Genomic DNA, 24,208 nt, shown 5'->3' on the forward strand with positions numbered 1-24,208 from the left:
GGCATCAGCCCGGTTGTGGTTCCCGCTGAGGGGCTGGGGATGGTTTGGGGTCACCCTACTGAGGGGATGAGCCTGGTTGTGGCCCCATCTGAGGGCATCAGCCCGGTTGTGGTTCCCGCTGAAGGGCTGGGGATGGTTTGGGGTCACCCCACTGAGGGTTTGAGGCTGGCTGTGCCCCCGCTGAGGGGACAGAGCCCGGTGGCGCCGCGCCTGAGGGGCCGGGGCCGCCCCACTGAGGGGCCGGGCTCGCTTGCGGCCCCACCGAGCGGCCGGTGCCCGGTGCCCGGTGCCCGGTGCCGCTCGCGGATTGGCGGCGGCGGCGGCGGCCCCACCCCGGCGGGCGCGGCTGGGCGGTGCGGTGCGGCCCGGCCCGGCCCCGCCGCCACTCTGCGGGCGCTGCGGGCCGGGCGGAGCGGGGCGGAGGAGCGCGGCCATGGCGGCGGCCCCGGCGGGTAGGGGCGGGCAGCGGGCCGGGGGGGCGCGGGCCGCAGTACCGGGACTGCGCTAACGGGGCTCTCCCCCTTCTCCCCACAGAGGCCGAGACCCGGCAGCGGCTGCTGCGCACCGTCAAGAAGGAGGTGGGTGCTGGGGGCCCGTCCCGACGGGGCGCCGAAAGCCCGGGGGTCCCTGTCCCGCAGGGGGGAAGGGGACCCCCGGGGGCCGGCTCGCCAAAGCCGGGCTGGGACGAGCCCTGCCATGGAGCTGAGGCGGCCCGAGGGCCCTGCGTGGACGGCGAGAAGATGGGGAAGGTGCACACGTGTGGGCTCGTCCAGCGCGAAGCGGTGGTGGTTTGGGTTTGGTTCTTCGCCAGGCATCTTTAGCCCGCTGTTGGTGTGTGCCGTGAGCTGTGCCGAGCTGCCTCCGGCTCTGTCAGCGCAGGGCTTGGTGTTGCGATGGGTCTGGCGTTAAGGCAGGGAGCCGGCAGCGCATCCCGGCACGGAGCTGGGAGCCCCACGGCGCTGCCACGTCGTGCGTGGCTGCAGGGGTGACAGGGGGGCCTGCGGGGCCGCCCCAACCCGCCGAGCCTTGTGGGACCCGCTGCAGGGGAACCCGGGCTCGCCCTGCCCTGTGCTGCAGCCCCGGATCACCGGGAGCATCTCCTGCCTGTGCTCTGCCCCCGCAGGTCGGCCAGCTGGGATTTTGGAGGGTGTGATGTGTGGCATTTTGTGTCTGGTCCTATGAGCATCTTGATATATGCTTTATGGGCACAAGAAAGCGCAATACCCCTGCTGGAAATGCAGCCCTGAGCAGGGTGAACAAGACCTGTGGCTGGTAGGCTGGGGGAGGCTGACAGCACGGTGTTTGGCCGTTCATCCAGATCGTTTCCACACCTTTAATCCTGCGCCGGGTGTGGCGGCGAGGAATACTACTTGTTGCCTTGACAACAGCTATTAAACCAGAAAAGAGGAATGGCATTTATTTGGCGTTGTAGATAAAGCTGACATCTCATTATTGTCGTCTGTCTGCGACTCCTCCTGAGCGGGGAGAGACAAAACAGCAGACTGCGCTTCGGCTGCCGCTGCAGGATCGGAGCTGAGGATTGCCCGTCGGCGTGCCAGTTAAACAGCTTGGCCGGTGGACGGGAGCTTCCTTCCGGAGGCTGCTGGGGCCTCTGCAGGCTGTCATTTACGCGAGCATCTTCCGCACCGGCAGTCGGTCCTGGACTTCTCTCTCTCTCTCTGCTCTTTCTGCAGGGCTGTGTGCTTGAAGAGAGTGCAGCTTGTGCCTGGAGGAGGAGAGCTGAGGGTTGTGGCGTGCCCTTCTGATAATATGGGGAAGCTGTCTGCTGGGTTTTTGTAGGATAACCGTACTGTACAGGGGGGTGGTGAATGCAGGTGAAGGTGAAGGAGTGAGGTAGGGTATGGGAAAAGCCTTTCTGCCCTGATAAAATGCCACCAGCCCATGTGCTGGGGTTTCGTGACATCAGCGTTTGACACAGGCTAATTCCTCTTCAGCAGCCCTTTAGCAAGGGCAGCGCTGATGCAGAGCAGAGATGTTTCTCTGGCAGTCCCATCGCTCTGGGCTCTGCCTCGGGATGTCTGTGTGCTCGTGGTTCTTTGCCCACGCAGGCAGCGGGTGGCTGCGCTCGCCCTGAGGTTTCTTCTAGCTCAGTGCCTGCTGATTGTGTCCTTGGCCCAGCAGGATGGGGCTGTTTGCACACAGCTACACAGGTGCGTGGATTCCATGTCAGACCCACGCTCTGCGCTCTGCTAGGATTTAAAAAAAAAAAAGAAAAAAAAAAAAAAGAAACACAATCCTGTTAAGTTATGTAGGTAATTATTTAGTGACATCCCTGAAACTGAGAGTTGATGGGGCATTCTGTTGCCAGTTCCCTGCTCAAAAGGCCTATTTTGCTTATTCTTTTTTTTCCCCCCTCTTCTAGACTGACTGCAGGTTAAGTCAGGAGCTTGTGCAGACTTTGAAGCAGGAGGAGAAAGGGCCAACAGCAGAAATCTCCTTTTTATTTCTTTCCACCCCTGGAATTTTCACCTTTCACAAAACTCCATGTTCTCATTCCATTAGACCATACCTTTTTGCAGGGCCTCAGCTGTGGCTTTTTGTGGTCTGGTGCGGTTCTCGCATGTAGGTGAGCTCCACTGGATCTAGGAATGTCTATAGATCATACTGGGGAAGCCATACCACATCTGTCGTCCTAGTGCAATAGCTGAAGGCATAAAAATACTGTGTAGACAAGGTCTGATTAGGAGAGATAGATAAACAGTAGATGGAAACTGTCCAAAGTACCACAATGAGCAAATGGACTTCAGTATTTCGTTGTTGCCATGGTTAATGCATTTTTATTTTTAAGAAGACCTGCTCTGCAGTAGATCTGTAGATTGAAATGTGTTGGGCTGTCTCTGTTGTTGTCATTTTTTTTTTTTGGTCCATGTGTTTATAATTTATCAAACAAATCTTGAAAGCTGCAAAATTGACTATTTGTCAGCAGACTGTAAGGGAAGAAGTGGCAGTATGATTTTCTGAGGAATCCTGTTCCTTGTTATACAGGAAAAGAAGCACAACCAAATCACATAACCAAATCTATTTATTTTTTAGAGCCCTTATCAGATGGAACGAGGCTTATTTAAAAATCCAGACCCTGAAGTATCCCAGGTTAAAAGAGGGTTGGATTTTCAGCTAAAAAATATTATTCTTCTTGCAACCCATCCTCCGCCCACCTTTTTTTTAAAAAAGAAGTTTCATTTTTAAGTCTTTTAAGAGTGTCTTCTGGTAGAGTCTTCTGCGTACCTCCAGGTTAATTGCACTGCATACGAGAATAGGTGGGGAAGCAGGTGTTACCCGTGAAATACAGGCTGTTTATGCTGTGCCTGGAAAATTAGTTGCATGAAAAGCTGAATGGAATATGAAAGTAAACAGTTGTCTTGCTTATTCCTCTGTGAAAACTTAGTTTTTATTTAACTTGCCACTCAGCAAGTAGCGTTGAGTCTTTTAATAGCAAGTCACTGATGTGCATGTATGGAACATTTTGCTGCCTGTTCTTAGATTTATTTTTTTTAAACAGTTGTCGATTGAGCACAGGCTGCTTGCTTACTGATGTCCCATGGCATTCTGTCTACGTTGGGTATGTTGGTTCTTGTTAATAGCTTGAACGGGTCTCGCTCTGTAGCTGTTCACAAATTCTATCAAATACAACTGCATCAGCCAGTCTCTTCCTTCCACCCTTCGGATCGGTGCCCCACGACACAGCCGTGTTGTCTGCTTCGAGGCTGAGCAGTGCAGAGGGACCGGGGAGAGCAACGTCTCTGCAGCTCGGGTGTGTTCCGCCTGTGTGCGTGTGTGTCCGTGGGTCCTCGATACCAGGCTGTGGCTGTCCACGCGAGCTACTTCATTCTGGATTGGTGGAAGACTGGAAATTAATTTATCGTTATTAGGATTTGAAAAATTAATGTTGATAGCTTTATATGTTCTCAAGGCCGAATTGAAAAACCAAGGCTTTGTGTAGCTGTCAAAACTGTTCAGGTAAAATGAAGATGAGGGTGATAAGCAGCAGCTTTGTAATGAAAGTCCCTGTTTGCAGAGGGACCTTCTGACGGCTCTCGAACACCCCGGTCAGCCTTTTTCAAATGTTCCTATATCAAAAGTAAACAGAAGGCTTTAATGCAGCATTTCTTGATTGCCTGCATTGATCTCCTCAGGAAAAAAAGCATTACTAATCACTGGGGGCCATTTTCTCTCCTTTTGAAGATAAAAGCGCTCGTGTCTCATCCTCCAAAACCCCTGGCTAGCTCTCTCGTACCCAGTACAAGTCTCATGCTGCTTTCCTTCTCCCTTCACCTTCCTCTGTCGTGTTCGGGAATGCGAGCTCAGTGTTTTGGAGAAGGCTCCTTCCTCCCCACCCAGCCTCTCTGCGCTGCCAAAATGTCATCCTCTCCTCTTCGTGGCGTCCTGGCGGTTGCCGTGGAAATACCTGCCTTCGCACAGGGCCACGACTTCAGCGCAGGCCGGGCCTGCAAGGCCCACCTGGGGTCTACAGGTTCCACCCGGTGAATCCCAAACCCTTGTCAGTGCAACTCAGAAACCGTGGGCTTTATGGGGTGATGGGCGCAGAACAAAACCGCAGGGTAAAGCTTCAAGGTCAGGCACTGAAAACGGGGAAATGACTAAAGTTTTTCCCAAAATGTTGTGGTGTCTGTGCTGAGCGCGTTGCAAATAGCGGTACCAGCAGTGCCAACAGATGGCGTGGAAATTTGCATTTGACAAGCACAACAGGAATAGAAATGGCTATAACGTGATCTTAAGCAGTCTTAAATTAGTGTTGCACATACGGGTTTCTGGCCAAAAGTTGACGCCCTATGAAGAGAGCCTGGTGCAAAATGCCGTCTGCGAATACAAATCACTGGGATCGTTCCTGTTTCCCCCAGGATACGGAGCTGTAGTATGCACCCTTCCATTTAATGTCTTTTTGATTTCTTTCCAGCAAACTGTCGGAGCGTTCTCATGTTTTACTCATGTGCATCAATACCTTCTTCCTGCTCAGCGCCCGGGCAGGCTCGGCCGGCTCCTGCCGGGGAGGACGCGAGGCGGCTGCGCACGGCTGGCCTGGAGGCCGCCCGTCACGGGGATGCTGCCCCAGCTGCGGCATGCCTCGTGCCTGAGTTAGTAGGCGACGATAAGTAATTAAACGCGACTTTTAGAGAAGCCAAAGGTCTCAGCCAGTAGGGTTGCAATCGATGTCTCTGTGGCAGCAAGGATACGGAGCTGCCGAAGAGCTTTTAGTGCCGGTGTGTGTAACGGTGATGGAGGCGTTAGTGGAGCACGGGGCTGTGCACCACGGGGCTGTGCACCACGGGGCTGTGCACCACGCAGCGATGGCCCGCTGCACGGCTAGCTGCTGTGGGGCAGGAGCTGACCGGCCGCGTGTCTGCCGAGCACGCCAGGAGCAGTCCTCTGGGCCACCGGGTGGTTGGCGAGAGCCCGTGGAGCCTCTGGGCAGAAATAGCGCGTGTGCTCTGAGACGGGCGTTATTTTAGCCGATGGGAGCACGTTAATTGGAGTTATTTAGGAGGCGGCTTGTAGAGTCTTAGACAAGTAAGTGGCAGAGCTGGGCTGCAACCTGTGATGGTGCTGGAAAAGTCTGTCTGGCACCTGCTTTCGGAATAATGAGGATGCTTGGGGCTGAAGAGATAGGAAAATGTATCTTGCAGCATTGAGTTTGACAATGTGAGTTTTAGAAAGAAGCCTGCTAAAACGAGGATGTTGTGTCTTTGTCAGCAGAATCAACAAGACTGTCAGTAGGCAGACATTTCATTTTCAAATGAGAAGATGAATCTAGTTTGTGAGAGGTACTGGACTGGAAAGTTCTGCTGTAGAGCAGCTTTTCAGCTGCAGCACAGCCAGTGCCATTTTTCTGTCTGCCACCCCCAGCGCGCTTTGCTCCGCGGGGATTTTGATGGACACCAGGTTGACAGTGCACAAAGACGTGGGGTGTTGCATAATATTTCTGTGTCCTAGAGCCGAACAGGGGTTCTTCACCTGCTTTGCCGTGCACGCTGAGCCACCTTTGGTACAAACCAACCTAAGAGCCGGAGACAGGAATCAGCCGTGCTCTGCTGGGAACTCTTAGCTGGGTGACCCGGTGGCAAAGCCCGGCCGTGGGGCTGGCTGAGCTGCAACGCAAGCGAACTGTTTGTCCTTGCAAGCACAAGCATGCCTGTGACTGTGTTAATATTGCGTCTGTTTCGCTAAGTGCTCCCTTAGCATTTTATAATACCTGAGAAGTGATAATACTGCAGCACCGCATGGACGGGTCTTGCACAGTGTACGGGAAACTGCCTGCTGCAGAGCTTAACCAGAGCCTGTTCTTGGAAAGAGACCTTGATTCAGAGAAGCAATTAAAGAAATGCTCGGATTATGTCAAGGATTTCCCACGTGGACTTGTTGCATCAAAACTAACAGGTAAAATGGGAGTTTTCAGAGCTGCCAGTAACTTCCAAATGCATAGTGAAAGCAGAACTTAGTCTGCGATGAGAATAAGATGCAAGCTCATAAAAATATTTGAAAAGTGAACACGCAAAAGCAAACCAGGTTTAAAAGCTGTATCATCAACGTGAGGTTTTCTTGGCTTCCTATTTTCTTGAACAGGTAGAAGAGCAGATGAAACAAGTTCTTGGAAGAGAGGAGCTGCTGACATGATTTTTTTTTTTTGCAGTCTGTTTGCATCTGGCTTACAGCAAACAGTAAGAGTTATGAGCATGGACAAACATACGGGAGATAGCCTGCTTCACCAGAAGCGCCTTGATAAGCAGTGAAAGTCTTTGCAAAAAGCATGGCAGGGGAAACTGTGACTGTTAACGTTACTGAATAATCTGCAGGACGGGTTGTAGAGTGACTTCCCTGGAAAAATCCAGCCGGGTAAAAAGACGGAGTTTTGAGCAAAGAGTGCCTTGGGCTAATGAAAGCCAGGGTTCGTGGCTCGCTCCTGGTCTCTGCACCTTGGTGGTTATTTTAGCTGCTGTCATATTTGGCTTGCTCCATCTGAGACTGCGTACGGGCACGGGGAGAATTCGCCTTTGGGGTGAAGCATAACCCTGGGAATTTTGTAGCAGAGACACCTCTGGTCCCCGCGTGCCCAGCGCTTCTCTCAGCGTCCTGGGCTTTTGGGTCCTGTTTTGGAGATGGGACGAGGAGGAGCAAATACCATTTGCCTTGTAATTCATGGCTGGGTAGCAAAGAAGGGCTCGCGGACGTGCTGCAAGTCAGCAGTTCAGGCAGGACTGTGGAGCCTGGCTGTCTCCTGGGACCTCTGGGGCTGGGAGTGACGCTGTTGGGTTTGTGTGGCCGCCTCGCTGTGGGGTGCCTGTGCCCCGGCTCTCAGGGCAGGGGATCGCCTCTCCTGGGCATGTGGCTGTGCTGGGAAGGGCGTTTTGTTCTCGAGGAGTGCTTCACAGCGTTCCTCTGGAGTTTACCTACAGCTAAATTACTAGCTGCTGTTTTAATTTCCTTTCTAATAAAAGAAGAGTAAATATCTCATTTTCCGTAGTCTGCCTTTAGACGGAGAGTGGGCAGCTTCGTTTGTTGGGATTGTTCTGGCTTCAAAGTGAGAATTAGCATGAAAATGCCGGGATGCAGCCTGTTCAGAGGCAGCCCCAGTCCTCCCTGCGGCGCGAGCCAAGCCCGGGCGAGCTGGCGCTCTGCAGCCTGGCAGCACCGCGGGCGCGCTCCGCTGCCAGGGGAGGACGTGGGAGCGTGGTGGAGGGTCGCTGCTGGGGGGCTTGCGATCCCCGGGGTCTCAGCAGGAGAGTGCTTTGGCATCGGCAGGCAACAGCCGCAGGAGAAGGGCAGGATTTGGGGGTTCTCTGGGGTGGGGCAGCGTCCTGCTCAGCTGCCCTAGGGACGCCAGCCTTCTCCACTTCGGGGCAAACGTGGCATCGTTTTGTGGTCTTTACGAGACCCCATCTCTCTGTCCAGCCCCTAGCTGTCAGGGCTTCGTGTTTATCGTATGGCTGCTCTCGTTCTGCTCCATCCCTTCACGTCAGGTGGGTGCCCTTGTTGCAGCGCCCTTCCCACTTTCTTTAAATATCTTTAATCTATGTTGTTTAGGGTGATAACCTCAGTTCAATACAATGTTACGTTGGTTTTTTTTTTTTTTTTCCTTTAATGGGTAATTTTCCACTAAGCTGCATCTCTCGGAAGGGTATTTTTTGGGCCTTTCAAGCGCAGGTTGTTTGTGCCGTGCTAGCGCCAAGACGCCCGGCCAGAGCTGGAGTCCCGCCGCGCTGTTGCTGCGCAGACAGATGGTCCCTGCCCCAGAGAACCCTCACGGGGGGGTGCGATTGCAGCACGGCACCAGGGCAGCAAGGCGGTGGCTTGCGGGAAAGGTGGCCGACAAATATTTGGATATCCTGCTTTAATTTGATTCTGCTCCTAATGTTAATCACAAGCCGGTAACAAACTGTGTGCGTTGATTCCCAAGTGTTTGTTCGCTGTTTTTTTTTTTTTTTTAGTTTAAAATACAAATCCTTGATTTACACTTTTGGATGATTCGCAGGGAGGCTAAGTTCCCCTGATGGTTCCTGGTCACAATGAAGAAATTTCAGATCCAGAGAACTGATGACCTAGCTGGGGTTTAAAAATCCCCACTCTTTCTTGTTGGTATTATCTGAGACTTTTTAAACAATATCCGATGTGGTTAGCAGCTTGGCCCCATGCTGAAGGGATCAGCTGCACCCCTTCAGCTGCTGGGAGGAGCTGGGGCCGCAGGAGCTGCGTGCTGTGCCCGGTGAGCTCCCGGTGCTGTGGCATGCAGGTGCCTGAGCCGCTTCCCTGCGGCACGCCAGGAGCACTTGTGCTGTGCTGTTACTGTCTCAGCATCCCAGCCCCGCTCTTCCCAGCCTCCCTGCACACACAGAGGCATCCCCCCCAGATTTAAATGGCCCATAAACATTCACCATCCACATCTCGGTTCCATCCCCTGCTGCAAGCCCCTGACTCACTGCCAGCTCAGCGGAGCAGCCGGGGACGCAGGTGAAGTCACCGCCAGTCCTGCTCCCTCCTGGGCTCAGCAGCAGCTCTGTTTGTTGCCCAGCACGTCGGCGCAGAGCAGCACGGGGAGCTGACCTGTTGGCTTTGACATGCGGACAGACGCTTCCGGCTTTAGATAGGACTATTTTCTTAATCCATATTCATAAAAAGGCTTCCTTTATTGAGCCATCAGTTATGCATAACTGACCTTGATTTTATCTGCCAAAGGAGTTCAGTTCCCCAAACAATTCCGTTAAAGGTCTCATACATGCAAGGTTTGCTTGGCCAGGTCTTGACCTGCTGTTTTTTTCTCTTTTCTGTGCCTTTACAGAGAACACCTTGATAAGCAGAGCCTCTCTTTCGCCCACGTCTGCACTGTGAGACCTTTCCCCTGCGTTTTCTGAAACCAAAGAGTGAAAAGCGGGATGTTTGAGGGGCAGTGGAAGATGAGATCTGGGCACGCTGGTAGCTCGGTATTTAAAAGGAAGATAGGAACTGAACATTTCAGGACCGAACATTCAGCCGGGCTTTTGCTGATTTCAGCAGGATTAGGGAGGGCGATGGCTGAGGATGGCAGTCACTGCAGCTCTGGGCGGGATAGGGCCGGCTGCAGGAGGCGCAGCAGCCTGCTTCCCTGGCAGGTCTGACCTCCCTCCTGTCTCATGCTCCTAATTTATGTGGGTTACCCTTTATTTTCTTTTCTATTGCCACGCAGGTCGCGTTCCTGGTCACGCTCGGTGCCAGGCGATGGCTTTGGCACTGCCACAGTTGTCGGTCATTTGGAGCAGCTGTGTTCCTAATGAAATTTGTCAAAGCCCCACACAATGAAAGAACACGATACTATGAAAGCATTAAAAGTGAGGTTTGGTTACCCTTGTTTGGATGCCTTTGATCTAAATAATGCTTGGTGCCTGCAGCTGATTCTCTGCTCGTTGCTTTCCTACTTTGAAGTTCCTCAAAAACCAAAGCACCCTTTTGTCGTTACCTGACTTTTTGAAATAGCCTGTGGTGAGTGGCAGGCAAAGATGCAGTGATTCTCCGTGAGACCTCGTGCGCTGTTGGAGGCGGTCAGAGAAGTCAGGAGCCAAGGAGGGGTTCCTTACAGCCATGCTGGTGGCCTGGTCCCTGCCCAGCCCCGTGCCTCCTCCCCATGCGGGCACACGCTCTGGTCTGGGGGTGAAATCTCCCAGTTTCTCTAACTGGGCCTCTGTTCGACAGGTGAAGCAGATCATGGAGGAGGCGGTGACGAGGAAGTTCGTGCATGAGGACAGCAGCCACATCATCTCCTTCTGCGGTGAGTCTCCGGCGGCGGGATGCCGGCGTGACCTGGGGCTGCAGCACCCTCCTCGCGCGGGGTCTCCTGCCTCGTGGCCCAGCTGTGCTGTGCGTGCTCCCGGGGATGTCCTCGGTGGGAAGGTGGCTGGTGCCACAGGTCTGGCAGCAGTCTGGATCCCTGAGGCCTTCACTTTGTGCTCAAAACAGATCGACACGTGTCAGAAGGATGCTGGCAGTGCATACAATCACTTGAGAAATATTAGAAATAATCTTATTTTTTAAGCCCCTAGAGAATCAATTCAACAGAAGGTCTGTGAAGGTCCAAATATTCCTTTGCTGTTGTGGAGTAGGAGTTTATGGAAAGGAGGCTTCAGTCTGTCTGAATGCAGGAACAGAGAGGGTAGAGGCTGTTAAAGCACCTTAATGGGGTTTGTGGAAGATCTGCTCTGACACTGTGCTGCTTTGGGTCTTGTTTTCTGGCAGCTGTGCTTTTCACTTAACCTGCTTTTCCCACCTTTTTTTTTTTTTTTTTCCCCCCCTCTACTGATGTGACAATTTTGTAAATGTGGAAGCGTTTCAGAATTAATTCATCGAAGTCTTGGCAAAGCCTTTGCTTCAAAACCTCCCTGAAGAGCAGCTGCCTTTTGCCAGCAATACATGCCGGGTCGGCTCCGCGCAGGGGGCTGTGGAGCGGAGGCGCTGAGGGCAGGCAGGGATCTCGGTGCCTTGGAGAAGGTGGGAGCAGGAGAGCAGCCTTGCTCCTGGTGCCGTGAGCTGTTCCTGGCTGCAGGGCTTGGTGTGTGCTGTCCTCTGCAGAGCTCAGCAGGGAGCACAGTCCCCAGCTCCCCCGGAGCAGCGCCGGTGCCGCCACACGGCTGTGAGCTGGCTTGGCGGCGGAGCCCATGGCTTGGCAGCGGTGCCCAGAGCCCTCCCAGCAGCTGCTCTGCTCCCGAGAAGGTTTCTTGGGGCTGGACCAAGCCACAGAGCTGTGCTAATGGCCCAGTGCGTCAGCTCCCCGTCTCCCCTGATGGAAGAAAACAGGGCTTTAGCTTCTGATCGGATCACTGCTGATCAGCAGGGGAGACTTTGCGATCGAGGTGGCAAAATTAGGTTGTTTCTGGTGTTCTGGCCCTTCTGTGTAACTTCGTTCACCCTTCAGAGTGGAAGGTGCCTCGGACACGGTTAGTGCCCCAGGTGAAGCAGCTCCTCGAGCACCATCAGGTGTTCGGGCACAGAGTTCTCAGAAGTGGAGAAACCTGGCTGGTGGCTGGGGTGGGCGTGGACGAGTCCCAGACCTATGCAGACACCAATTAGTCTGTGCTGATAACAGGGGGAGCACCTCCGGCTATCAGCTGGGTGAGTTTGTTGTGGCCCAGGGAGCCCCGGGCCTGGAACCAGCCCCTCTGTGCTGGGTGTGGGTGAGGAAACCTCTCAGCCTCCGGGAGGTGCAGGTAGGATGGGGATGGGGCCAGAGGGGAGGCTTCAAGCACACGCAGAGGCAGCGTTAATCGGGCGCCAGCAGCCTGTCAGCGTTGAGTGTTTACCCACTCACCCGCAGCTCGAGGGTGTGCTTTGGCAGGGTGCCTGCTGCCCTACACCTGCCTCGTCTCCTCGCTGGCAGCTGCCCGAGCGATGGGTGCTGGCTTTGGGAGACAGCAGGGAGACAGAGCAGGGAGGGTTCCCTCTGCCTGCGGGCTCAGGGCTGCTCACAAACCTTTCCTGCTTTTGGAAGAGAAGCGGTGTTAAGGGAGGGAGGCTGGCTGTGCCCTGACGTCGGGTCACCTGGGGCTGGAGGGGACGTTTCGAGGTGTCTGCTCCAGCCCCTTCCTGCGCAGCACCACTTCGAGGGGCAGACCGGGTTGCTCGGGGTCCGCCGAGTTCTGACCATTTCTCAGGCAGAGATTCCACTCCTCCCCATGGCTCTCGCTCAGGACAAACACCTCCGCTTCAAAGGATGCCGAGGGAGCTGAAACCACTGCTCAGCACCAGCACCACGAGCCCTGGCTGCAGGTAAGGGGGGCAGCCTGTGCCCGTTGGGCGCCTGCTCTGCTTGCTGTGGCTGTTGCCTCCCCGCAGAGATGTTTGCTGAGCCGCAGTCAGCTGCGCTTCCAGCACGCCCGTGCTGGGGCCATGTGGCTGCCGCTGAGCAAACGCCGCAGGCAGCGTGCGGAGGGGGAGCAGCCCTCCTCCACTTACAAATAGCTGAAGGGCAGCTTGCTAATTTGGAGGCTGGGAGGAAAATGACAGAAGTGATGACAGCTAGCTTTTGGAGGAGTTGCTCCGATAAGACTCGTGTAGTGCTGTTGCCACTGAGTAGGACTGGAGCATCCACAGACATACGCACGGAAGAGAAAGAAGGGAGCCGTGAGGACTCCCTTTCTCTTTGGAGAGCAAAGAGGCTGCCTTCCTCCTTTTTTCCGAGGCTCCTGGATGGAACACATGCAGGCGCTTGTTTCAGGCCTGTGTGCCGTTGTGCACTGTCGACTGAACGGCATCGAAAGAGCAGAACAGACTTCAAGGTGTGACTCATTCTCTGCTTTTCTGTACAGCACGAGGCTTCGCAGCCCGGAATTATTTATAGCTTGCTGCGACACGGAGCTGAGGCATCCAGGCACGAAGGACTTGTTGGTTCCTTCTGGCTTCTTAATGATGCCACTGCTCTTTCACTGGCTTCTGGCCTCTACACCTAGGCTGCTGCTGCTGCTCTCTAATTTGGATGGTATGTGCGCCTTCCTGAGTGCTGCAGCTCCCTGTGCGCCGGGTGAGCTTATAAATAGCCTCTTCTGCTGACAAGCAGAGCGTGCTGCAAGCCTGGCTCTGGCTAGGCAGAGCTGCCCTTTTCTCTGGGGAGAGCTGCCTTCCTTGCCGAGCCCTCCTCATCCTGCTGCTGCTCTGCGTGGCCAGCGTAGCACAAACCCCTTCCGATGAAACCAGTGGGCTGGCAGGAAAGGGCAGCTGCCCCCAGCTGCTCCAATTTGCCCACGAGGGAAGGGCTGGAAGCAGACAAACACGAGCTGGCATCTGTCACGTTCGCCCTGCCCTGGGAGGCTGACGGAGCACCCTCGGCAGGGCTGGGGGCCTGCCTGTGCCCGGGGCTGTTCGTCCGCGTCAGCGCTAAGGTTGTATTAGTGCTCAGCCGCTGGGTGGGCTGAATCGTGCCAGGCCAGAGCGTGCTCAGGATCTCAGAAACCTCTTTAGTCTCTTGCTAAGAAATAAAACTCCCACCTTGCCTGGTTGCAGCTGGACAGAGCCCCCGCACCACGTGCTCCCTGCTATCGGTCCCACCTTTAGGGGTGGGCAGAGTGTCCGTCTGCAGTGCTGGCAGTAAGTAAATGATGAACTGGGCTCAAAAAATCATAAGGTTAAAAAAGAATGCACCGTTTCCCCTGGATTTAGCATGGACAAGGCGCTCTTAGTTTGTGTGCTCATGCTTCTGAGACCTTGGGAGAGCACAGAGAGAGGTTTTCCTATGTAGAGTGCGTTCGTGTGTAGTTTTGCCAGCAGGAGTAATCTTTGGAGAGGTTTGGGGTAGGGCGTTGAGGACAGGTGCTGATGGCTGCTCCGTCCTGCTGGAGCCTGTTGGGAGGCCGTTCTTCTCTCCGGGTTTTCTCCTGGGTGCTGCTCCCTAGCTGACAGCAGCCTGTGTTGCATTGGCCGTGACGTGAGCAGAGCAATCCGCTGGGTTTCCTGGGCAAGCACGAGTGCTCTTCTCGCTTGCTGGAAACTGAGAGCAGAACTGACCACACATCAAGCGCGTGGTGCCACGCGGGCTCTGTCCCAGGGGCTGCAGGGCAGCTCGGGCTGCTGGCCCTTGCCTGGGTGGCTTCTCACTACCTGTGCTTGTGTCCAGGGCTGCTGTCTCCTGCCTTGTCCTCATATGGCACCCCGGGGGCTGGCAGAGGGGCGCCTGGTTCACTCTGGCACCTTGCTGGGCAGCAGGGGCAGGGAGACCCTCGTCCGCCTGCCCTGGGCTTCTGGCCTGACTTTTCTCTGCTGTTCCAGTGTAGGTGTGAGGCACGGAGGGGCTTTGTGGGCTTGTTGCCTTGCAGCCCTCCTGTTACCACGTGCAGCTGGCAGAAAACTGGTCCTTGGTAAGTGGGTGATGGGCAGCAGAGCGGATTTGGCAGCTGGTGGCTTGGCAGGGCTGGAGTGCTCTCTGCCCATGTCCAGCAGCCGTGGCACCCAGCTGCACGGGGTGAGTGTCAGAGCCTGGCCAGGATGATGTCTGCTGTGGACATTGCACGGAGGGCTGGAAACAGCTGCCTGAGAATGGGGAGATCCTGGAAAACACGAATGGGAGAAGCGGGGTGGCGGCACCCCCAGCAAGGCAGAGAGCTGCCGTGGGCAGCGTGGCTCTGCAGAGACTTCGCCCTCGGTTCAGCCTCGGGGGAGAGGGAGGATTTCTCCCCAGGTTTTGGAGGTGCTGCTCTGATTTGCTTGTTCAGCTGTGTGTCAGCATAGCCTTATGCTGCAAAACCAAAGCTGGGGGCTAGGCCTCTGGGACAGGTGGGAAGTCCCATCCACGCGTGGGCCGCGCTACGTGCAGCATCTCTAGGCTTCAGGAGGGTTTGCGCAGGGCTTTATTGGAAAACCAGGTACCCATCTACATCTCTGAGTGGCTGGTTCTGGGCGAGCAGGGCTCGGCTGGCTCAGACGTGTTGCTTTGGTGCTGTGAGCACAGGATGTCTCCCGCAGCTCCTCGGAGACCCAACGCTGCGTGCCCGCCCTGCCCGCTCCGCGGTGAACTCGGGCACGGTGCTAAACAGGGCAGGGATAATGAGAGCATCTCGCAGCCCAGAGAGCTGATGTGTATGGGCCTGCATGAAATGTCTTTTTAAATGTCTCCACTGAGTTGTTCAGCTGTAGGAGAAGATGCCTTTCCGAGCGAGAGGCTCAGCAGCATCTGCCGGGCTGCTGCGGGAGGGCTCGGCGCGGCTCTGCGGCGCTGCGCTCCTGGGCGAGGAGGGTGCTGGCGTGCCAGAAAGCTTCTTGGCAGACCCCGATCAATCGCCTGTGGAACTGCGTGCCCGTGTAATTTTCCAGTGCTTTGATCGGCCTGTTTAATACGTCTGTGTTTGACACTAGACATCCATCCCGAGCCATCCCAGGGGACTCCGGCAAGCAGCCTGCCGGCACAGCCTGTACGTGCGGGCACCTTCCCGTGCGGTGCCTGCCCTGGGCTCCCCAGGCTCCCCACTCCCCTGGGCCTGGGGAGTGCCCGAGGCTGCCTCTCAGCAGAGCCCGCTGCGGGGTGCGGGGGAAGCCTTGCACGGGGACCTCACCGCTGAGCACCGGCTGCAGGCAGCCAGCCCGAGGCAGCACGCTGGAGGCAGGAGCGGGACTCGTGCAGAGCTCGCAGAGGGCCCTGGACCTGGCGTGTTGCTTGCAGGGCTGCCCCCTTCTGTGGCACTGCACGCCCCTGTGCTGTCCCAGGTTTGGCCGTGACCTCTGGCCCCGCAGACACAGCGGGCACCCAAAACGCTTTCGGATGCATTTAGCCGGGGAAGCGCAGCCAGCTGCATTTCTGCACAGAGCAGCGGCGCTGAGCTTGGCGTGGTTAAACCACAGAGGTGTTTACTCCCACAGGCTTAACCTGCCTGACTCTGCATGGACAGGCTCTTGGCAGTTCCTGAGCCGTGTGATTACAGCCGCACCGTGAGCTGGGCTCTGCTCTGCTGAGAAAATCACTGCTCCACTGCCAGTGGTGGTGCTGGCACGGACCTGTAGCAGGATATGACCCCGCTGCTGAGATCTCCCAGCAGTAGCATTGATTTGTTTGCATTCAGTGTATTATGCAGCAGAGCTGGATCTTGACATTTTTGGAACAAGGGGCTGCGAGCGTAGAGGTTCAAGTCCTTCCTCCTGCTGTTGTATGAATGAACGACGTGCTCCAAAGAATCCTAATCCAGGCTGCTAGCTTGGCACGTCAGTGCAGGCTGATCGCTGCTGGTGGTACAGAAGTACCACCTCTGCTTTGCCAGCTGTGCGTCCCATTTCATCGCTGGTCTGTGAGATCTCCGTAGGCAGTTGGTCACACAAAGCAAGTCCAAGAGGAGTTAGTCCGTCTGCCTAGTCCCTCTCAAGTGATTTACTGGATCTACTGTAGCAGGCACAAGCTAACCTTCTTTGGAAGTACTTGTGTTTTAGCACACTCACAGTTCATGCTCACTTGCAGCAAACTAGTCCTTTTGACCAGACTAGCTGAACTTTGCCAATGTCAATTTCTCAGTTTTGTAGAACTGAAATAATACCTGTACAGTCAGCAAAACCGATAGCTCTACAGGCATAAACTGTGCTGCTTTGGGTCAAATATCATCTGGGTACCTTAACATTCTGTCTGCTTAGGCAGAAACAGAACGTGACGTTGATTTCTCTTGGGAAACGTTTTTGCTGTAGAGTAAGGTCATGGATGCAGCAGGAGACAGGCAGCGGTGATGAGAGCAGCCCAGCTGCAAGTTCTCCTGCCACTTCAGTAACGACTTTGCTTTTTTGCAGCTGCTGTGGAAGCCTGTGTCTTGTACGGCTTGAAGCGGAGGGCGGCAGGGTTCCTGCGCAGCAACAAGATAGCAGCTCTGTTCATGAAGGTGGGCAAGAGCTTTCCTCTGGCAGAGGAGCTTTGCAAGAAGGTGCAGGACCTGGAGCAGCTCATCGAGAACGCGTAAGGCACCAGCATGGCTATTGTCCTACAGGTCACATGCATTTTGGTGTGGAAGTGTGTCATTTGGGTGTTGCTGTGGATTGAATGTCCAAGCATGTATAGGAGGATTTGCTCTTCCAGAAGAGCAGAGTCCTCTATTGGGCTTTTAGTATCTTGAGTGAACCGGTTGCTTCTCTGCAACTGTGAGTTGCAGTTGTGGTTTAAGCTAGAGCAGACAAGTTTTCTTCCTCTGCCCCTTGCCTTACGCTGTAGGGAGAGCCGCACAAATTTGCTCCTGAGCTGTCACAGTTTATGGACCAGTGCGCTAAGCCAACTGGAACCAGATCTGGTTTGCTTCAATGTGTAGGGCTGTAACCTGCAGTAATTCAGCTTCCGTTTTAGTGTGGCTTACTCATCCATGGACAAGAAACAGGGAGACGGATGGAGCAGCTACCTGGGGGCAGGAATCTTTAAGTTGTCCCGAGATAAGCTGCTCTGCTTATGAAATTCAGTCCTCAGGCACCAGTGGAAAAGGTGTGGGTTTGAGGACTGCTGAGGTAGAGGCTTTCCTCTAGGGTGCCTTTACAATTGGAAACAGATTTAGTGAAGTCAGTTTTCAAATGCAGATGTGGGCGTTCTGGAATAGAAGATGGGATAGATGAAGGAGCAGTCTCTAGAGCCCCGTCCCCATGGTTCCTAGGGCATCCCCCAGACACCACAGCCAGCACCAGTGAAAGCCCGGCCCTGTGCCCCACCAGGTGCCCCGAGCGCTCTGGGCCTGCGCTCCTGCAGTGCTCAGTGATGAGCCAGTGATGATGTTGTCTTTTGCCTTTTACCTCTAAAGACGAAATCAAGTTCAGAGCATCCCAGAGAACGTGCGCAAGATGCCGAAGCTGCCCAACCTGTCTCCTCAGGCCATCAAACACCTCTGGATCCGCACAGCCCTCTTTGAAAAGGTCTTGGATAAAATCGTGCATTACTTAGTAGAGAACAGCAGGTGAGTGCTGGCACAACCCAACCGTTTTCCCCTCACAACTCGCTACCAGCATCTGCCCCTTGCAGGGGTGCTGGAGATATTGCTGCTTGAGCTGTGTCCAAGTGGTGCAGAGCAAGGAGCTGATACGCTGCTCCTGACGGTCCCTGTACGCTCCCTAAAATAAGGTCAGGCCATGCTTGCTCTGCTGGTGGCTGAGTTGTTGAGGACCAACTTCTCCTTGTCTTCTGGGATCTGCATGCTGAGGTGTCATCTCCAGCCCCAGGAAAGCTTTGATGGGAGATGGTGATGCTTGCAGTGTGCTGCACGAGGGCATCAACCCCCCAGGACTTTTGAGGCTAGCAGGAACAGCCTGTAACAGGCTCCTTGCTCTCTCACTGTCACGGAGGGATACAGACAGAGAAGGGCATTACAATGGTTTCAAACAACAATCTCTATCATTTTGCAGTTCCGGATCCAGGGGGCTGAAATGCTGCAGCATTCTGTTCTTTTAATCTCTTCTAGTAAGTACTATGAGAAAGAAGCTCTCCTGATGGATCCTGTGGATGGACCAATTCTCGCATCTTTATTGGGTAACGCTTTCATCTTATCCTGCTTTAATAGCTCGCTTTCCAAACCTGTGCTCACAGTCCTGTGATCCCAATTCAATTGTTTTTAGTAAGAGCTTCAGAAAACTTAATAGCCCTGGACAGGTAAATCTGTGGGGCACTCCTAAAGAACAGATGATGCCCAGCTGCTGAGCAGCGAGTAGAGATGGAAAATTGCAAGGCTGAGCCCAGGGGGTTCCTTTTCCTGCACAGGCTTCAGTAATGCTGACAGGTATAAACCAGGGCTGATGCCTGGCCCTGGAAAGCAGTACAGTGCTGTAACGCAGGGCTCTGCAGGGGCTGGGTTATTTGCTCGCTGCCAGGGCCAGCAGACTGCTTCTGAGTTCTTTGCTGCTGTTACACGGTGCAGCAATGTGTGCTGAGCCTGGTGCTTGCTCTCTGCAGTCCCACCGCCCCTGCTCTGGGATGCTGGGCTGTGGGATTTGAGAGCTGGCCATACTCATTGGAATAACACTGACGACTTCCTTGTGTCTGTATTCTCTGTGCAGTGGGTCCCTGTGCACTGGAGTACACCAAGATGAAGACAGCCGACCACTTCTGGACAGACCCCTCAGCCGACGAGCTGGTTCAGAGGCACCGGATCCACAGCTCGCACTGCCGGCAGGACTCGCCCACCAAGCGCCCGGCGCTCTGTGTGAGTGGGGGCAGCTCCTCGCAGCGCTCACCGGGGTCTGAAGCTCCCCTTGTCTGAAAAGGGCTGTGAAGCCCTCGGGTAAGAGCAGGTAGAAAAGTGAGGATACTTCACGTCTTCAAGCCAGAAGTGCTGGGAACATGGGCATGGAGACTGTGGGTGTGCTGGGCCAATGTGGCACCGCATCACTAAAGGGTCTCTGCTGTTTAGGAACAGCACGTATGAACTAAAAGCGAAGGCAGCTGAAGTCTGTTCAGTTTACTGCAAACAAAGAACACTCTTGGGGCTTCTGTAAGTACAGAATCAAGCGTGGCCAGAGCCAGGGATCCTCTTAGAGGACACAACGGAAGAGGTTTCTAGTACTGAGTTTCTTAAGTATATGTGAGGAGGAAATGAGCTTTGAAGTGATGCTTTTAGAAAGCAGGAGGTGTCCATGCTCACCTCACATTTGTAGGTGGATCTCTTCCAGATTCAGAAAAGGCATTCGAGCGGCAGTATGGATGACCGGCCATCGCTGTCTGCCAGGGACTACGTGGAGTCGCTGCACCAGAATTCCCGGGCCACGCTCTTGTATGGCAAAAACAATGTCCTGGTGCAGCCAGTAAGTACCTGCCGGGAGATCTGGGCTGCGTTGTGGTCCAGGACTGTGCTATGGGGCATGCATCAGCCCCGGGTAGCAGAAGGTGGTGCTGCTTGCTTCTGATGTCTTCCAGGCTGCTCTCACCAGCTCACTCTCTCCTCACCTTTATCTCCTAAAGCGAGACGACATGGAGGCGATCCCAGGATACCTGTCCCTTCACCAGACTGCCGACATCATGGCGCTGAAGTGGACTCCCAACCAGCTGATGAATGGCTCCGTGGGGGATCTGGACTATGAGAAGAGGTGACTGGCTCCCAGTACATGCTCACGCAGGGCAGAGGGGAGGCAAACATTCTTGTGGGTTCGGAGGTGGTATCTGGCATCCAGTGCCATCAGCGAGCTTTCCCATTGACGCTACAGAGCTGAGCAGCTGTCCCTGAGTTTGTATCAGAGGAAGGGAGAGGGGAGGCAGCGTGTGGTGGTGGGAGAGGGCGGCTGCAGCAGCTGGTGGGAGATGCTGTGGTGTAGCCATCTCTGCTGGAAGAGGTCAGCAAGGGAACTGGAGAGGGTGCTTGTTGTGAAAGGTGCAAAGTGGTGTGATTTATTGCACCGAGTGATCTCCTCAGGGGATTGCCCTCTCTACACGTGGAACAGTGCTGCTAGGTTTGTCTTTAGTATTACATTGTTATTACGGTTAAGCTGGGAAAGTGAGGAGCTTATAAATAGGGGAAGGATATCTGCAGAGAGAGGACATGAGGAGTTCCCAGATACCACCACCTCAGTAACACAGTGGGTTCCACTTCGTAGTGCTATCTGAGCGCAGTCTGCAGCTAGTCCTATGTGCAAGTGATCAAAGTCGCCACAACTTAACAGAGTTCTTGGAGTTCATTCCTCTAATGGGACTGAAGTTTGCTTAGGAGACGTTTATTCAGCAGGGTGTTTTGCTGTGCCCCTTTGTCTGGGGTTGCCTTATGGGCTGCTGGCATTTCTCTCCACAGCTGCAATCCTTTTAACAAACTACTGAGTCATGCCAGGTCCTAATTTGCCTGAGGGGAAAAAACAAAGCAAATAAAATCCCCATCCATCAGCAAATAGTCCAGGAAAACTGGAACATTTAGCACACCACTCCTTTGGCCTACGGTAAAGATCTTCTTCAACAAAACTTGCTGTCAGTTATGCTTATTCTCAATTTTAGTTTTTTGGGTTTTGTTTACCTGTGTTCTTTTCACTTCCCCTCTCTTCTTGGCTCCTGGGCCATTCCATTATGCCTCGTACTCTCCCCCTAAAATGCTATTCTCATCTCAACACTACTTTTGAGTTCTTGACTTGGGCATCAGCCTAAGCTCTAAAACTTCCCAGTGTCAAGATGTGACCAAGGAAGAGAGGAGTCGGATGACAAAGTAAGTATGAGCCTACAGGGAGTGACTTTTGTGCACCCCTTCCCATCTTTAACTGGCTTTATGAGCCATTTTGTAATGCCTTTATTTTAAGCACTATTTTTGTAAAGTGACAGATGTGCCGCTCAGAAACTGGAAATTTGCTTTGTTGGAAAGAAATAGGATGGTGTTAAATGCTGACACCCTCATAGAGCAGTCCTCTAGCTAGGCTCTCTGCAGGAATGAAACCCTGGGTGAGGCCTCATGGATCTGGGGTTCACCCCAGGAGACCTCCTGGGGTCTGTCACCCTCAGTCCCATCCTGATCAGCATCTCTCCTAGCACTTCACTGATTTGCTCGGCCATCTGGCGGTGTCTTTGCTGAGGGAGTGCAGTCCCAGAACAGAAGCAGTGCAAACCAAATCTGTTCTCTGCTTTAAGTACTGCATGCTGCGGTGCCCTGGACTGGACTTGCCCTGAAGGAGCTGAAGTAGAAGGGACAGTAACCGGTTCTGGAGGGATGCTGTCACTACTGTGGCTGGCCTTGTGGGAATCATATTGCTGCTGGGGCTTCAGCCTTTCCGCAGCTTCCCTTGGTGTCAGGATAGCTGGAGGCAGGATCTGGAGCTGATGTGAAGAGAAGCAGAGCCTGGTGCACCCCAGAACTTCAGGACTTCCTCTCTCTGTTCCAGCGTGTACTGGGACTATGCCATGACTATTCGCCTGGAGGAGATCGTCTATTTGCACTGCCACCAGCAAGGTAAGGCCAGAGTGGGGGCTGCTGGAGGGTGTTACCACCCTGATGCTGGCGTCATTGGATCTCTGGGCTGTGCCCAGATGGGGATGGGATGTTTTGATTCAGCTGTAGGGTGGATTTCCAGAGCTCTGGGTGGTCACTGCTATGTAACTGCATCTAGGAAATCCTTTAAACCAGCTCCTGGCTGTGGTGTTGGCTGCGGAGGGCTCCCTGTGGAGCAGTGCTCTGTGGTTTCAAGGGTGTGATTTACCAGGCACGCTTTCTCCAGGGCCCTAGACTCAAAATGGACTTAGGAAAGAATCCAAACAAGGAAGAAAATCTGTTTAGCATGCCAGAAAAACAATTCCCTAAGCTTTTTGCCTGCCCTCTGCGTCTTTGTCTGGTAACGTTTCCCTCACTGATGTGTGTGTGTCTTCTCTCTGCTGTCACTGTTGCTAATAGTAGACAGCGGTGGAACGGTTGTCTTGGTGAGCCAGGATGGGATCCAGAGGCCTCCGCTGCGGTTCCCCAAAGGAGGGCACTTGCTGCAGTTCCTGTCCTGCCTGGAGAACGGCCTCCTGCCCCATGGGCAGCTGGACCCACCCCTCTGGTCACAACGGGGAAAGGTAGGCACCACGGAGGGGGCAAATCCCACCGTGTGCATAAATAGGGCTATGTCTTCTCTTTGTAATCAAAGCCTTAATCCAAAGGCCTGCTCCAGCATGGGGAATGTGCAGACATCGTCCAGGCTGACACAGCACGTGCTCTTGCTGGGCAGGGCTTTGGTGGGGCGGCGTTGTGAAGAGCAGGTTTTGTTCACCAGGGGAAGGTGTTTCCCAAGCTGAGGAAGCGAAGTCCCCAGGGTTCCTCCGAGTCTGCATCCGACAAGGAAGATGACGAAGCCACAGATTATGTTTTCAGAATAATCTACCCAGGGACGCAGTCTGAATTCGGTAAGTGCGTTGGCAGAGACCATTTCAGGTGGCTGTTACCAGGTGTGTGAGTGACCAGGGACACGGCACTGATGGGCACGCTGCAAATGGTGCCTGGGAGTGGTTCCACAGAAACAGGCTTTGCTATAACAATACTGCCTTTTACTAAACATCGTATGTTTTTTACCTTTCACTTGCCATTGAAAACCTGTTCTGCGGCTGCAGAAATGAAGCCTTGAGTGCCTGTGTGGTTGGAAAAAAAATCGTGCACATTATTTCAGTAGCAAGCTTCCCTTTGGTCATGTCCCTTAGTATTCTTCCTCTTGCTATCACCAGGCCAACTCAGCAGGTTCTGTATTAAATCCAGCTAGAGCCTGTCAGCGTTGCTCTGCAGCACAAAGGGCAGGTAGCAGGAGCCCTCGCTGTATATTACCAGGTTTGACCCACATATTTTCACCCCCCTAACACTCAGGGCACGGAGACAATGCTACTGGATTCACCAAACCAGAAATCTCTCTTGATGTCCAGTTGTGAATGATCAGAGCAACGTACTTGGCTGAAGTGCCTGCACATTTGTCTTTGTTCTGTGGGACACCAAGAACACTTTTTTGACCTCTGGAAAAATTGTAGATGGCTTTGTAAAGGGGCAAACCAAGAGTGTAATAGAAAACTCATGGCGTGCTTTTTAAAAAGCTATGAAATTTGATCAAAAGCGTGTTCCTATACTTTTGAGGATAGAAGGGGGACAATTATCTCCTGTGACTCCTCCATAGCATCACTAAAGATTATACTTGATTCTCTCTGCCTTTAGCTGACTAACACAACCCAGTGAGTCAGATAAAAATCTGATTGAGGCCAAAATAGCTGAGGGGAGATGCTCCTTACCGTAGCTTCCTTTTGATCTACCCCTTAAAATTCTGTGCTGGGGGCCAAATTTTCTGTTAAATGAATTGCTGCAATCTCTTCAGCTGGCGTCATCGAAGTCTGTGCAGTTTCTATAGATTTTCCCAAAGGGGGGGTGGAACTGCATCGGTTTGTTCTTCTCTACAGATTCTTCCTTCCCCCATTCATTTGTGCCCCTGTCCCGTCTTTGTGTCTCTAGTTACCATTAATGGTAATTTTCACCCATTCCTTGCGTCTGTGATCTCCATCACTGCTGGGAGAAGGAAGACTGCAAGGACTCCGGCTGCAGGCAGGACGGTGGTGATCCACAAACGGTTTCCGAATCTCTCCACCACATCCCAACCCCGGCTTGTGGCTCTGGGGGCCACTCAGCATCAGTGTAATGCAGCTGTCATTTGTCTGGTACACCTGCTTGCCTTTGTTGTCACTTGACAATTCCTGCAGAGGTGTCTGCCACTGACCCATCAGCACCTGCTCGGTATGAGGGAAAGGGAAGGGGCTCTTAATGAGAACACTTCAGCATCTTTCTTACCAGGATCAGCAGTTATTCAATCTCAC

General features: G+C 53.8%; 1 protein-coding gene across 1 annotated transcript in view; it reads left to right on the forward strand.

The window, feature by feature from the left end:
* The first annotated feature begins 433 nt into the window (after positions 1-433).
* The window catches only part of SGSM1 (small G protein signaling modulator 1), a 36,299-nt gene continuing 12,524 nt past the window's right edge, over positions 434-24,208 (forward strand). Inside the window, exons 1-12 of the mRNA XM_050714296.1 lie at positions 434-452; positions 535-578; positions 10,198-10,273; positions 16,750-16,912; positions 17,736-17,888; positions 18,390-18,457; positions 18,982-19,127; positions 19,594-19,725; positions 19,883-20,007; positions 21,772-21,839; positions 22,278-22,441; positions 22,639-22,768. Coding sequence (XP_050570253.1) covers positions 434-452; positions 535-578; positions 10,198-10,273; positions 16,750-16,912; positions 17,736-17,888; positions 18,390-18,457; positions 18,982-19,127; positions 19,594-19,725; positions 19,883-20,007; positions 21,772-21,839; positions 22,278-22,441; positions 22,639-22,768 — 1,288 coding nt within the window. The remainder of the gene's footprint in view (positions 453-534; positions 579-10,197; positions 10,274-16,749; positions 16,913-17,735; positions 17,889-18,389; positions 18,458-18,981; positions 19,128-19,593; positions 19,726-19,882; positions 20,008-21,771; positions 21,840-22,277; positions 22,442-22,638; positions 22,769-24,208) is intronic.

This window comes from Cygnus atratus, chromosome 17, assembly GCF_013377495.2.
Source record: "Cygnus atratus isolate AKBS03 ecotype Queensland, Australia chromosome 17, CAtr_DNAZoo_HiC_assembly, whole genome shotgun sequence".
Taxonomy (NCBI): Eukaryota; Metazoa; Chordata; class Aves; order Anseriformes; family Anatidae; genus Cygnus; species Cygnus atratus.